At 30.5% G+C, this 16,261-nt stretch overlaps 1 protein-coding gene and 1 pseudogene across 1 annotated transcript; both read left to right on the top strand.

The window, feature by feature from the left end:
• Window positions 1–3,660: 3,660 nt before the first annotated feature.
• LOC18023029 lies at window positions 3,661–5,335 on the top strand (annotated as a pseudogene).
• A 6,038-nt stretch (window positions 5,336–11,373) lies between these two features.
• On the top strand, window positions 11,374–13,062 carry LOC18023028. The gene has a single exon (XM_024158610.1). The coding sequence runs from the start codon at window positions 11,374–11,376 to the stop codon at window positions 13,060–13,062; it is 1,689 nt and encodes a 562-aa protein (XP_024014378.1).
• Window positions 13,063–16,261: the final 3,199 nt, after the last annotated feature.

The following is a 16,261-nucleotide window of genomic DNA, read 5'->3' as shown; positions in this document are numbered from 1 at the left end:
AGGATTGAATGAATAAAAACATAAATAACTTCATTGAAAGGTAAAACAATTTTTTCTTTCTCTACTTTCAGGATCTTTTTCATAAGTATCATTTAATATATACTAGATTCTAACCCCGTGCGTCCGCACAAGAATTTTTTGTTTTTTTTCTAATATAATTTGTATTTAGTTTTTTTTTGTTTAGATATAAGTTATTTTTATTATTTTTTTACTTTCTTAAATCAAGAATATTCATTTTTTAATTTTTCAAATATGAAAAATTAATAAGAATGAGATGTGTTAAGCTTTTCATCATCCCGGTGTCGAGCTATTTTTTTGTAGGACATTTTTTGTTATCAAGTTTTAACTTTAAATAGTATAGATTTGTATATTAGTAGAATAAGAATATGAGTTAATTAAGTATATTTCGATCTAATGTTAATTATAAATTTTGTTATTATGTGATTTTAATTATGTAAATTTAATTATGTAATTTTAGTTATGTGAATTTACATATAAATAATCTATATATCTATAAATTGGCTAATATATCCGTTTAGTTGCCTTAAATCATTTTTTAATATCTTACATGTTTTTAAAAACTAACTTGTATAAGAATGTAATTATAAATGCATAACCCGAATCTGCTCTATCATATTATTATAATATAAAAATATTTACTAATATTGAATATTTAAAATTTTAAGCCAATGATTACGATAAAATATAATAAGATATTCAAGTACCATTTTTGTTATTATAAAAATAGATATATCTATAAATGGGCTAACTTGTTCATTTAATTACCTCAAATCATCTTAATATCTTACATGTTTTAACAAACTAACCCATATAAGACCTGAAGTATAATAATACATAACCTTAATCAGTTCTATCATATTATTGTATAATATAAATAATTATTTATTTTAAATATTTGATATTTTAGACCGTTTGATTATGATAAAATACAATAAGATTATGAAAGTACAATTTAAATTTAAAATTTAAATTAAATTTAACCTATATTTAAAGAATTCTGAAGTAATTAAAATTATTACCTAAATTTTTTAAATAAAATTTAATTATAATTTTTTGAATTTTAAATTAAATTAAATCTAAATTTTCGTAATTAAATATAATTACTAAAAATCTTGAATAATTTGAAATTTAATTAAATATGACCATATTTAAGGAAATTTAAAAATATCTAAATTAATAACTAATTTTCGAAATTAAATATCAATATAAAAGAAATGTTTTAAATTAATTATCACCTATATTCAAGGAGAATATAAAAATATCTAAATTAATACTTAATTTTCGGAATTAAATATATATAAAATAAAATATTTTTTATAAAACTTTGGGAGTGTTTGGAATCAAGCACTAAAAGTGCTTGTGTTTTAATATAATAGATACTAGATTTTACCCCGTGCATCCGCACAGGATTTTTTTTTAATCAAAATTTATGATATTATTTATGTTTTCTTTCTAGATATATTTTTTTAATAAATAACAAAGATTTATTTTTGTGTTTAGATATAATTTATTTTTTAAATTTTTATACTATATTATGACCATGATCATAACAACATAATTCTAACCCGATCATTCTATTAATCGAAAAAGACCGTTATTATAAAAATATATTTTTAACTCATTCATTCTATTAATCCGAAAAAACTGTAGTTACTAAACCATAATTCTATTTCTAACCCATCTGTCATATTACTTTATAATATAATTATTTACTAATTTTGAAATAATATTTATCTTAATATCTTGCATGTTTTGAATATAACACTGCAATTATAAAAAAAACTTAATCCACTCCATGAAATTACCATATAATATTAATATTTATTAGTTTTCAATATGTAAAATTTTACTCTGATTGAATATGATTAAAAAATACAATAAGGTATTCTCTTAATCATATTTGTTTTTCTAAAAATATTATTTAAATTTTCAAATGTTAAATTAAATCTGACCTATAATAAAAGAAGTATAAAATAATTTAAATTAATATCATTTTTTAGAATTAAATTTAATTACAAAAACAGTTTGAATTTTAAATTAAATATGACCTATATTTAAGGAAATATTTAATTATCTAAATTCATATCTAATTTTCGGATTTGTTTTATATAAAAAGAAAATATGTTTTTAAATAATATTACAATAATTTAGGATAATTTTAAAACTATTTCTCACAATATTTTTAAAAAAATTTTGTGGGTGTTTGGAAGCAAATATTAAATGTGCTTCTGTTTTAATATAATAGATATATTATATTTATATATAACTCTGTTGCTTCTACCATCAACTAGACATAATACATAAATATCCTAAGAATAAAAAGCTATTTATAAAAATTAATGCTTATCTGCATACCACAATTTGTATTATAACTTTTAATAAATTCTACCATGTCCGCCTATACAGGAACTATTTTTATTTATCAAATTTTATAATATAATTTGTATTTTTATTTTTGTTTAGATATAATATTTTAATAAGTGATATTATTTTTATTTAAATATAATTTTTTTCTATTAATTTTTTTTTTAATATTATATATGATCACGATGAGAAAAACATTATTGTAATCTGTCCATTTATATTAATCCAAAAATACCATAATTATAAAAATGTCATTATAACATGTTTATTTATATTATTCTAAAAAAGACCACGATTATTAAAACATAATTTATATTTAAATTTTATAAAATTTATATATTATTTATTTATATATTTTCATTTTGTATTAATTTTGAATATTTAAAATTTTAGACTTATTTAATAAAAATATATAATAATAGATTATTTTAATCTCTTTTATTAAAAATATTATTTAAATTAAATTTAGATTAATATTCATTAATTATTTTTGTAAAAATATAATAATAATTTGTTTTATGATTTTTGATAAATAATATAACCAATATTTGAGAAAATCTATATCAAATCTAAATTTAAATTTAATTTTTTGAATTTATATAGAATATAAATTAAATTATATTTTATTAGTATTATACTAAATCTACTTGTTTAGTAACATAAATAATAATTATCCACAAACAAAATAGATTTAAATTAATAATATGTTGTTTGAACATAAAAAGTGTTTATTTTTTAATAGAATAAATTTATACGTTTATATTAATTTTTAATTGCTGGTAATTTGAAAATTGTAGAGAAAAAGGCTAATTTGGTTATAAATATTCTTTAAAAAAGTTACATTAGTGGGTAGTAGTGATGAAAAAAATCTATAAATATTTTTATAACTAAATATATTGTTTAGTAAAATTTAGTTTAGATTTTTTTATATATAAAATGTTGCAATAAACTGGTTCGTCCGCCAACCTATAATTCCATTCGAAAAGAATATTTTTTACTTGGGGTCATTCAATACGTAAAGGAGTCAATTCTCTTTTCTGTAAAAACTCTTCGTCAACTTTTAGTATCAAATAGGTAATCCAATGTTCTAACTGAAGTCAAATTGACATACAAAAAACACAATCTATAATAGAATTAATATAATGTTCTAACTCAAATCAACTTTAGTATTCGTTTTAATATATAATAATTTCCTACCAAAAAAAGGGAAAATAATAAGAGAGTCATACACTTTTTCTTTGAAAAATAAAACAATTGCAGCATAGCAACCAAACCATGGATGAAAGGGTAATAGTAATATGCCCCAAACATTTCGATCCTCTTAAATCTACAAACATCTCATCAAAATGTAATGTGTGCTACGAAGATCACCATGACAACAAGCAAGGATACAAGTGTGGCCGCTGCGCATTTTATGTCAACGAGGAATGCAACAACGTCAACATTCCTTCTCATCATAAACACCTTCTCCAACTCAAATGGGTACTAAGATGGGAGGATCGGACATGTTGTCTATGTGAAACCGCATTGGTTTCTTTATTAGCGTATCAGTGTTTACCGTGTTCTTTCTTTGTTTGTGTCCCTTGTGCAAGAAAACCTCTTGTTATTGCCCAAACTAAGGCCCATGAGCATGAACTCCGCCAAATACCTATGAAACTTTTCTTCACTTGTGATGCATGTGGGTTAGGCAATACACAATACCCGTGTATTTGTCTTCAATGTTGTTTTATAATCCATAGAACATGCATCGTCTTACCACGTGTTATATACATCAATCGCCACGATCACCGTATCTCTCATGTTTCCTCTCTTAGCCCGGGGAAGTGGATTTGCGGGGTATGTCGTGAGCCTGTTAATCAGGAGTGTGGAGCATATTCATGCTTGGTTTGCCTTTTTGTTGCTCATTCAAAATGTGCAACAAATGTGAACATTTGGGATGGGAGAGAACTCGAAGGGGTACTCGAAGAAGAAGATGAAAAAGAAGAAAGCAAGCCATTCCAAGTGATAGATCAAAACCTAATAAAACATTTTATCCATGAGCACAATCTGACGGTTTCAGAATCATCATTACGAGTCGGGGAAGATGCCTTAACACACAAGGAAGATAAACATTGTTATGCATGCACTCTTCTTTTAGATTCTGAATTGTGCTACAAATGTACACAGTGTGATTTCAGTCTTCACGACGAATGCGCTAGTCTCCCTCGGAGGAAAAGACACGTGGTTAGCTCACGAAAATTTTGTTTGTGTGCCACTGCCATTAAAGGTTACGAAGACTTTGAAAACTATTTTATTTGTTATGCTTGTCAACGTTATAGCACCGGCTTCTTATATCGTACTAGTGACGCATTCATTGATGTGAGATGTGCTTCAATTTCTGATACATTGAAACATGGAAGCCATCCACATTGGTTGTTCACATACTATGATGTCCAAGTTTGGTGTGACGGTTGTGGCTTGGTTTGTCAATTTCATCTACGTTGCAATGGTATAGATGATTGTGGCGGCTTTATTTTATGCTTCAGATGCGCTACTATACCCACATTGGTTAGACACAAATACGATGACCATCCTCTCTCCCTATGTTACGGTGAGAGAAACATGAATTCTACATATTGTTGTGGGATATGCGAAAAGGAAATAGATTCAGAAAGTTGGTTTTATAGATGCAATGATTGTGGCTCTACTCTTCATATTGAATGTGTATTTAACAATCTAATACACTCAAGACCTGGATACAGTTTACGGGTAGATCGCGGAGGGATATTTGATTTGCTTCCTACTCTCTCGACCTATTTGCTATAAATGTAAGAACCGTTGTAACGGTGATTTGGTTTTAAACAAAAAGAAGGATACACATAAATTCTTATGTTTTTCTTGTGGCTTTCCTCCTCAGTCAAGAAATGTTGAGTATAGGCATTGCTACCCATTACCCATAACCCGTGATTAAATGTATAATTATGTAGCAAAGTATGTTTTGTTACAAAAAATAAAGGTTGTAGCTATATGGTAGTTGCAAATATGGTTTGTCGCAATCCTACACAAATGTAATATTATGTTTTTTAAAGAAAAAAATTGTAGCTATATGGTTGTCGAAAAAACTGTTTAAAACATAAACACGAAAATTATAATATACATATCAAAAAAAAACTTCACATAATTTTGTAAGTTCTAGTCACCTAATGTCTAAATTTATAATATCCCAATTTCTCCAACAGCCTAATTTCTATGGTGTGTTTGACAAATACCGTTCTTTTTACAGAAATATCTAAGTTGTAAAAATTAAGATAAAAGCATCTTACAAGATAATTGTCTTCACCGATCTCAAAATGCTTGCTCCTCTGAAGAAACACAGAAAAAAATGTAAGAAAACTACCATGTTATAGCATTTTCATCAGTGGGATTCTCTAGGAGTTTCTCTCATACAAAGAAAATATTAACATTTATCAGTGTTCAAAAAATCGGCCTAGTCGGCGACTAGGCGGCCGCCTAGGCGGCTAGTCGGAGTTAGCCGATCCGATTTTCATAAAATCAATGAAGCAAATTCGGTTTAGTAAAAAACCGGACAAAGTAAAAAAAATCAGAAAAATTAAACCAAATCGGTAAAATCGGCCAAATCAAATTAACTATTTTTATCCTTTTTCAGTTTATTTTTTACGGTTTTGGATAGTAAACCAACATCTGTTTACAGAAAAAAAAAAATTTGAAACGTGGATTAAGGTTAATAACTTCATATAATCATCCTCGTTCCTCCCCACTACTTCACCTTCATAAACTACAAGAGGCGATCATTATTCTCTATTGCTGAACTCTACAAGTTTGTTTAATCTTCTCTTTATCTATCTGTATATATATATATATTATATAACTATATTGTATTCTCTTAATTTGTCTTTTCATCTTTGTTTATTTTGTTTGTGTTCTGTTTCAAATTTCAACTTTCAATTTTAACGATGAGCCTAGAGGAGATATCGATTCTGACGATGAAAATGATATAGCTATTGATTTTGAATTTGAGTCTGAAAATGAGCAGGTGGTGGATATGGATGTGTTTGAAGAATAAGTTAGATATATTTCTTTTGCTTTACATTTTTAAAGTTTTAAGATTAAAACTTATTTTAGTTTGAAGAATTTGATTATTTTAAGTTTGATTTCTTTGTTGAACTTTATTCTATAATTTTATTTATTAATTTTTTTTTATTTTTTATTCAAACATAAATTTTGATAAAATAATTTTTAGAAAATAATTAAATCTTTTTTAAAAATATGATATATAGATAGAAAAATTTATAAAAATTAACAAAAATTTTGCTAACGCCTAAGCTCCGCCTAGTCACCGACTAATCCGCTTAGGCGCTAGTCTCCTATCACCCGCCTAGCCACCGCCTAACGATTTTTTGAACATTGACATTTATAATTAAATTTTAATTTGGAAAGAAAAATTGAACCAGTCTATAAAAAACAAATGTTGTTTGAGATTCTCATTGGTTCTTTATTGAGAACTCCATCTTATTCTCTCTCTTCCTTTTCAATTCTTTTTTTTATGCCATAGTTTCATAAAAACCTCCTATCAAATGGCAGTGGTATTACAAATCTGGTATTCAAATTTATGTATGAAGATTGTGCTTGTAGCTTTCGCATTGAAGCCTCAGAACAATCTTCTTCGTGGTCTTAGCATGTTCAAAGGGTTAAAAAACATGCGTCTCAGCCTAGAAAAAGATGATTCTAGTGAATGTTTTTCTCTCTCTCTCTCTCTCTTTCTCTCTCTCTCTCTCTCTCTCTCTCTCTCTCTCTCTCTCACTCTCTCTCTCACAACTCAGTTACAAGAGTCTAAGCAAAAGAACTCAAAATTAAGTTTACTACCAAAAGTATTTCACATGATTTTTTTTTGTTTGAAAGAGTAAGTGTGGAGGCAAAGATCAGGTCAGTTCTGACACTACAACATAAGTTGTTCCCTACATTGATTAAAGATATAGACAAAACTTTGATCAATCGAATTAACTATCTTAATTCAAATACAACACCATCTGCAAGTGTTTTATATTTACCTTCTTGTGGAGTAACCAGTAGAAGTAATCTATGGAGTAACTGTTAGGGTTCCAGAATCGATTGTTTAGCCTATGAGAAGATCTTTGAGAAGAAAATCGGTGCCAGTGCATTGTTCTACACTTGTAACGAAGACTTTTGTTGCTCCATTTATCAGACTTATTGTGTAAATAGACCCCTGCTTCACGTTGTTTAGCCATGAGTATGTGGTGAAGTTGAAAATTTTGACGGCTCCACTGTATGTATGTGGCTTTGAAGGTCTTCAAATTATAAAGAGCAACCACCGTTTGATCGCAGTCACAGTTTCAGGGGCTCTGCGATTGCCAAACGAACATGCCCTAATATTATCTCTGTCTTTTATGGTGGTGTTTTGGTTGTTTTTCATTTTAAATATCATAACTATTAGATCTTGGTTTGATAATATATTATAGGACAATTATCTAAAATGGCCCAAAAAACTTTAGTTTTTAAAAAAAGAACTCCTCATTTGGAAGGGAACAACTATATCCTTCGTTATTAAACCTAGAAAACACGCATTTATTCTAATTTCTCCTTCAAACCTTCACAAACCTCATGTAAAACCTAATTCGATTTTTTCAGAGAAAACTTCATCGATTTCGCTTAAAATCAAGGTCTGAGAGCGGAAGAACAAGCATCGCGCATCAGTTAGGGTAAGTATTTTAGATTGGGTATCGATTTTTGTTAGATTGGGTATCGATTTTCGTCAGAGATCGGAGAAATAGTTAAATTCGGTCTGATTGGTACCTTTTGTAGGTTCTGAAGGCTGGATTGTGGGGTATTGGGTGTTAGATCATGTTTGATTTTAGACTAGGGTTATATTTTTTGTTTGAAAAAATTTAAGAATGTCTTCCTGAATTGTTTTCATAAATCCGAAAGCATTCCTAAAACTGTGACAGTGCAATTGAGTTTGTGTTTTCTGAATTTCAAAAATGATTCTCAATGGATTTGTTTCCTCCTTTCCAAAATATTAAACCGCCTAAGCTTCATTTCAACATAGGAAAGAAGCCGAATCAAGAACTAGGCCCAGTAGTCAACCAGTTTGCTTCTTTTAAGATGATCGATAAAGTCAAGAAATAACTCAGTATTGAAGAATTTCAGAGAGTAAAGAACACATTCCTGAGACTGATCCTGAAGCTTGCTTTAAAAGATTCCATGCTGATGTCAGGGAAAATGGTGCACTTGTTGCTTACTAGATCTCTCAAAACTGTCATACAATCTATATACCTAATTAAATAAGAACCATGATGAAAACAAAAAAAGTAATAATGTTTAGAATAACTAAATAAAAATTATTCTGGATAAAATGTAAAAGTGTTACCAAAAACTGTCAATAAAGTTGATGATAAAATGTATAGTTAAACAAAAAAAAATACTGATTGTTAAACAAAAAATAAACTATAAAATATTTGACAGGAATTTTATGTCATCTTAGAGTTTCAAAAACACTTCAAACATCTGAAATTATTAAGAAACATTCTAAACGTGATCTTTGAAGGTTTTTTAACGATTCAGGAAGACTTATTTAAAGTAGTACGAATTTTTCCTGAAAATTAGGATGATGTTCTTGAATTGAAAATTTAAGAAGGTTTTGAGTTGCACTAACAAACAAATACACTACTTTAATTATTCCTAACAATTTAGGAAGCCTTCTCATGTTTACATGAATACCTTCCTAAATGTTTACCGGATCGGGTTTTTCAGGGACGATCGAAGTGCTCTCCGGTATGATGTCGCTTGCGACAAGCGTGACTTCAGAAGAATCAGTTCGTCGGACCAATCACGGATCTTTAGAAAAGTGAGAATAATCTCTTTGATCTCCAGCTCTGTACAGTTAACCGGAATTGTACCCCTTCGCCGATGAATTGAAATCGAAGATGATCGACTCATGAAAAATGATGTAATCTCTTAATTGTCAGTGAATTAAAATTAACAATGATCGGTAGCAATAATCTAGTCAATTTCAATTAATTCATCTTATCTTTAATGAATGTTATAGTTGTCCCTTTCCAAATGAGAGGTTATACTAGAGATAGTTTAGTTTTCTGTGGCTATTTCATTCAATCTCTCTATATTATATAATACTCATAAATTACACTTGTTTCATTTCTTTCCATTAATAAACTGGAAACTTATTATTCATTTTATGGTTTGAAAAAGGAAAAAAAAACATCAAAGCTTTAATCATTTGAAGATAATAAAAATTGAGGATATTACGGCATCTTGTCATCTTGATGAGAAAGTTATAAAATCTTAGAATTATATATATATATATGTATAATCAGAGTTGTGTTTGGACACAGGCTAATGAAGCATCAGTTTCAGGGCCGGTGACTTTAAATTTTATTTTGGGACCAATTTTGCAAAATTTAAACTAGTCCAGTTGGTCTTGTATAGTTAGAAACAGGTCATATTTGTTGACTTCGCGAATTCAATTCTCCTCAGATGTGCGTGTTTGTGACGGGTTTTAACTGCACTAATAAGAGTTTTTATATAAAAATAGCAATGGGCTTTTAACAAAGAAAATGTCTAAAGGGGTCAATTTTTTTTCTTGGTTTGTAGTCCATAAAAAGTCAGGTCGGCTCTGTGTATAACGACCTTTTTTTGTTTGTTTTTTAATCGAAAGGTTCTTATTCGTAACGAAAAAACTTTCATTATATACCCTATTAAGTTAAACATGAAATTCTATTAGATCAGTATAATTCTAAAAAATACCGATCTATTTGAATAAGAATCTATTTAACTTGGGGTAATTCAATACGTAAAGAACTCAATTCTCTTTTCTGTAAAACTTTCCGTCAACTTTTAGTATCAAATATTAGGTAATCTAATGTTCCAATTCAAGTCAAAAAGTCAAATTAACATACATAAAAAAAACCCGATATCCAAATAGAATTAATTAGTATGATGTAAAAGAGTGATTCATTTCGCTTAATCGCTTGTTCGTGTTTCTTTGAATGTTCTTTTTAATATATAAATTTCCTACGAATAAAAGAAAAATAAAAAGAGAATCATAAATATTTTCCTAGAAAAATAAAAACAATTCTTGCATGGCAAGCACGGATGAAACGATTCTATATACAAACATCTCATCAGCTACGATTATGCCCCAAGCATCTCGCTCCTCTTATATCTACAAATATCTCATCAAGTATTGATGCGTGTTACGAAGATCTCCATGACAACAAAAAAAGATGCATGTGGGATATCTGTGGGTTTTATGTTAACGAGGAATGCATCAACGTCAACATTCATTCTCATCAAAATTATAACACATTCTCAAGCTCACAAAGTTTTGTCAAGACTCAAGAGGACGATGGCACATGTTTTCTATGTGAAATCGCGTTGCCTTCTTTAGTGTATCAGTGCTTACCGTGTTATTTCTTTGTTTGTGTCCCTTATGCAAGGCCCATGAGCATGAACCCCACCAAATCGCTATAAAACTTTCATTCATTTGTGATGCATGTGGGTTATATGCACTACTAAATACCCTTGTATTTGTCTTCAATGTTGTTTCATAATCCATAGAGCATGCATTCTCTTACAATGTGTTATATACATCAATCGATCACCGTATATAAGTCCAGCTAATATTCGGGCATATGTATCTAAATTTTTGAAATTTTTGATTTTCGTAATTTCCCCAATGCAATTATAATTATTTTCACATATTTTCCTTTATTCTGATTCCTAATTTGACTAGTGGAAAAGAAACGTGTCCAGCTAATATTCGGACATACTAAAATATCTAAAAGAAAAACAAAAAAAATTAAAAGCAACAATTTTTTAAAGGGGTTTCTTGCATTGGAATTAAGAGAGGTTTTTGTTACAATAAAAGAGACGAAAAGAATCATTTCCTCCTCAAGATACATCATACGTAATAATATAAAAATACATATCAAATCAATTCCTTACAATAAAAATATGGAAGAAATAGAGCAAATCCATGAAGGGTTTCTTGGTGCAGTTAAATTGGATGCTCATCGTCATCTTTTATTCCCTACAAACACCTCTTCTAAATGCATTGTGTGTTCTAAAGAGAGACATGAAAACACCAAAGGCTTCTCTTGTAATCAATGTAAGTTGTATTTTCACAAAGACTGCATTGAGATCACCATCCCTTCTCATCATAGACATCCTCTCAAGCTCCACGATCGTAAGAAGCCTTATAGTATACGTAACCGATGTTTTCTTTGTGGATACACGTTTTTGGATATGTTCTACTACTGTTCACGTTGTGTGTTCGACGTGTGTATGTCTTGTCTAAAGATGCCACTGATTATCGACCGGCCGAGAGCTCACGAGCACCCGCTTTCCCTTATGCCCATCAATTCAATCTCCTTCACTTGTGAGGCTTGTGGTTGTGGAGCTGGTGGCTCATATCCTTGTATCTGTCTTCGGTGTAGCTTCATCATCCATAAAGATTGCATTGATCTACCACGTGTCATATGTATCAATCGTCATGATCACCGAATTTCTCATGTTGATATTCTGAGTCCAGAGGAATGGAGTTGTGGAGTTTGCCATATGTCTATTAACAGCCAATATGGGGCCTATTCTTGTTCGGTTTGTCATTTCGCAGTTCATACCAAATGCGCGATAAGGGCTGATGTGTGGGATGGGAGAGAACTTGAGGGTATACATGACGAAGATGGGAATGCTAAAACTGTGGATGCTGCGCCATTTGAGGTAATTGATGACCAAGTTATAATACACTTTAGTCATGAGCATACATTAAGACTTTTTTATCAAGATGTTCTTATTCCCGACAAGAATCAAAGATGCAACGCATGCGTCCTTCCATTCTACTACGGCGCAGGCTACATTTGCATGGATTGTGATTTCATTCTTCATCAAACATGCGCTAATCTTCCACGGATGAAAAGGCATGAGTTACACAACAATCAGCTGACTCTTTACCCCAATCAAAAATCAGGAGAAGAACTTGAATTTGGCAAAAGTTTTTTCAGATGTTCTGCTTGTAAAACACTAAACGGCGGTTTTAGATACGAGAATGGGAGTATAAAGTTGGATGTTCGATGTGCTATGATCTCTGGGGAGTTTCGTCATGAAAGTCATCCTCATTCCTTATTCATCGTCTCATCTTATTTTGGAACTTGCTCGATTTGCATCGGATTCGTAAATGATTTGCTTAGTTGTGTTGAATGTTCTCATTTCTTTATGTGCTTTAAATGCGCTACCTTACCTAATGAGGTCTTCTACAAGCACGACAAACATCCTCTCTACCTGCGCTATTACAGACATGAGTATTGTCATTATTGGTGTGAGGTCTGCGAGAAACCAACTAATCCATATAGGTGGTTTTACTCATGTGAAACATGTGCTTCGACTCTGCATATCGACTGCCTACTTGGTAAATCTCCTTACATGAAGCCAGGACACAGTTTCCTTTTAAATAGCCTCGAGTACCAAGTGGTTTCTAACAATCATGCATCTCGACAGTTTTGCATAGTCTGTCACTTGCGGTGCGAAGATGCTTTTGTAATTCAAAACAAGAACGAGATTCTTACATCATCCATATGCTCCCTAGTCTGTCTCTATTCTCTTGTGGGGTATGACCGTATGGAGATGCAACAATGTATTGAATCGTAATATAAACAATAATGTTGTGGCATTGATCACATGTCTATCACTTTTCGTAATATTGTACAGTCTTAGTTTAATGCTAGTTTTTATGAATCTTTCTACGTTTAATGATTATAACTTCTCACTATTTAATTAAATGAAAATCCTTATTTGATTTATGTACAGACTGGTATATATATATATATATATATATATACCAATAATACTCTATCTCTAGATTCTAGGGATGCCAAATCCATTTTATTACGGAAGGACTGGGGTATATACTACAGTTAGTCGAAATCACGAAGAACAAACGATTTTATTGGAGCTAAACAGGAAATTTTGTTAAAAATACATAAATTGAATCAGATTTATTACATACCTGTATACTCCAAGTATATATCCATGCATATACTTCAAGTTAGTAAATTACATATATATATATATGTATATACTTCTAAGTTACACTAAAAGGAGTTGATTATCGTTAATAACTTTATCGTTTATAACTTTTGTTTTGGTTAACACCCGTGTTAATACTATGTAGTAATCTGCACCCTGTGCAATATGAAATTTATCTAAATTTTTTTAGGAGGTTTGTTTTTTAAAATCATAAAATTAAAAAATTAAATTAAATTAGTTTTAATGTAAATTATATAATAGTTTGTGAGAAATAGTTGTGATAACAGTTTATTAAATCAATGTGTGACATATATGTATTCCAATTTTTTTTCTCCGTACTAAAAGAAGATGAAAAAGAAGAAAATAATAAGCCATTCGAAGTGATAGATCAAAACCTAATAAAACATTTTATCCATGAGCATAATCTGAAGGTTTTTCAGAGGGGAAGATGCCTTGCCACACGAGGAAGATAAACATTGTTATGCATGCACCCTTCCTTTAGATTCTGAATTGTGCTACAAATGTACACAGTGTGATTTCAGTCTTCACGACGAATGCGCTAGTCTCCCTCGGAGGAAAAGACACGTGGTTAGCTCACGAAAATTTTATTTGTGTGCCACTGCCATTAAAGGTTACGAAGACTTTGAAAACTATTTTATTTGTCATGCTTGTCAACGTTATAGCACCGGCTTATCCTTTCATAATTATAACGCATATATTGATGTGATGTGATACATTCAAACATGGAAGCCATCCATATTGGTTGTTCATATACTATGCATATGATGGCAAAGGTTGGTGTGACGGTTGTGACTCGGTTTGTCAGTCTCATCTTCGTTGCAATGGTAAAGATGATTGTGGCGTTGGTAAGACACAAGTACGATGACCATCCTCTCTCCTTGTGTTATGGCGAGAAAAACGTGAATTCTACATATTGTTAAGGGATATGCGAAGAGGATATATATTCAAAAAGTTGGTTTTATAGATGCAATGACTGTGGCTCCAGTCTCCACTCTTCATACTGAATGTGTATTTAACAATCTAATACACTCAAGGCCAACTTTACGGATAGGTAGCAGAGAGGACAAGAAGTCTTTTCTTCGAGCTGCACTTAGAATACTATCAGACATAGAGAGGACAAGGACTGGTTCAGGAGAGTTGTTCCAAAGTATACATTTTTCATGTGGATCGCTCAGCTTAAGAGGCTCCCAACGAAGATGAGATTATTAGCGGCATGGGGATTATCTATTCAAACCTCTTGTTGCTTCGGGAAAATGATCTATTTCCTCCTGAGAACTTTCATATAATAACAGATCCGCCTAAAGTTTAACCTTCGTTCTAATTCGCCTTCGTTCTAAGTTTTAGTTCTACTAGATTTTGCGTCCACGCTACACGTGGGTATTTTGTTAATAAAAATTATATGCAATCATTATATTTATTAAGATATAAATTTTATATATTAGTGATTTCATAATATATTAAAAATATTATGATATTAATATAATAATTTTAAGTAAATTTTGAGGTTTTAACGGTTTTGTTTTAAATCTATATACAGTATGTCATATTTCAAAAACATATTATTTGGTCAAACACTTATAAGTTAATATAGCCAAATCAACTAATTTTTTTTTATAAATTAATCAAGAGAAATTAGGTGGGATAGCAGGCTGCAGAGTCTTATTTAGGTCCATTAAAACTAATTTTTTTAATGGTGGGCAAAGACATCCAACCCCCCATCAAATTAAGTCCACGCCATCTCTTTTAAACCATACCATTCAAACTTTTATCTATTCTGACAATTTTTATTTTCCACAACACCATAACTTTTACTAGAAAAACTTTTAGTTAAATTTATTTTTTCTCTTTGTTTTCAAAATTTAAATTGATTTTTTTTCTTTGAGAACCTCCCCAGAAAAACCCTTTTTCTTGGATCTATCCTATTTCCACATATTCTCTCCGCCGATGAATCCGCTGGAAACGATGCTGAGCACTCTATAACACCGTCGACAAAAGCAAGCTTTTTCTTTTATGGAAACCTCCCACTTAACTCCACCTTCGATGGAAGACGTTTCTTTGATTTTGAAGTGCTCCCCTTCAGAAACACTTCCAGACACCCCGTCACCTCTCCGCGTATCATCTTCGTCGACGGTATTACAACATCTGTATTCTTCATCGTCGAGTTATGGAAGGTTATTTTCTTGACCCACCTATTTGATTCTTAGTTCTATATATATATAATCAGCTTTACTTATAGTACTTTCGATTTCTGTTCACTGTATTCACCTAGTTGTGTCTTCTTCTTTGTTGTTATCGATATCTGGTTCTCTCCAATTTGTAGATCTAGAGTAGTTAACTATTTTTATACGCATATCTAGTAAATAGTAACTACATTGAATATCATCATTAGTAATCGTCTACTCTATTCGTCCAATAGATACAATAAATAGCTACTCCATATTCAGTTAGTCTACATAACTACTATGCACATATAACCAACTACTAATATAACTATCGATAGTTAACTACGTAACAACAATAATCAGTTTATAATAGCTAACTTCTTGACATTTTTCCTTTGTAGGGATATGTGTTCTCTTTGACAATGTCAACCTACACCGTTCGCAAATAATATTCTGAACCAGATTCACGATGCACTCGTTGATGTCTTTGAAAGGGTTGCTAGAGAATCTGCAGAAGATGCTTGTTCATGTAAGGTTTTAAACCGAAAATTCAAGGAACTATCTGTCATCAGGGTGCTCAACCTATCTGCCTTCATTAAACGACCCAACTTAATGAAGCGCTACCCTGAAGTCTTTGA

The sequence above is a fragment of the Eutrema salsugineum genome, unplaced genomic scaffold (genome assembly GCF_000478725.1).
Source record: "Eutrema salsugineum unplaced genomic scaffold, Eutsalg1_0 scaffold_14, whole genome shotgun sequence".
Lineage (NCBI taxonomy): Eukaryota > Viridiplantae > Streptophyta > Magnoliopsida > Brassicales > Brassicaceae > Eutrema > Eutrema salsugineum.
This window is presented reverse-complemented; position numbering and strand designations above follow the sequence as displayed.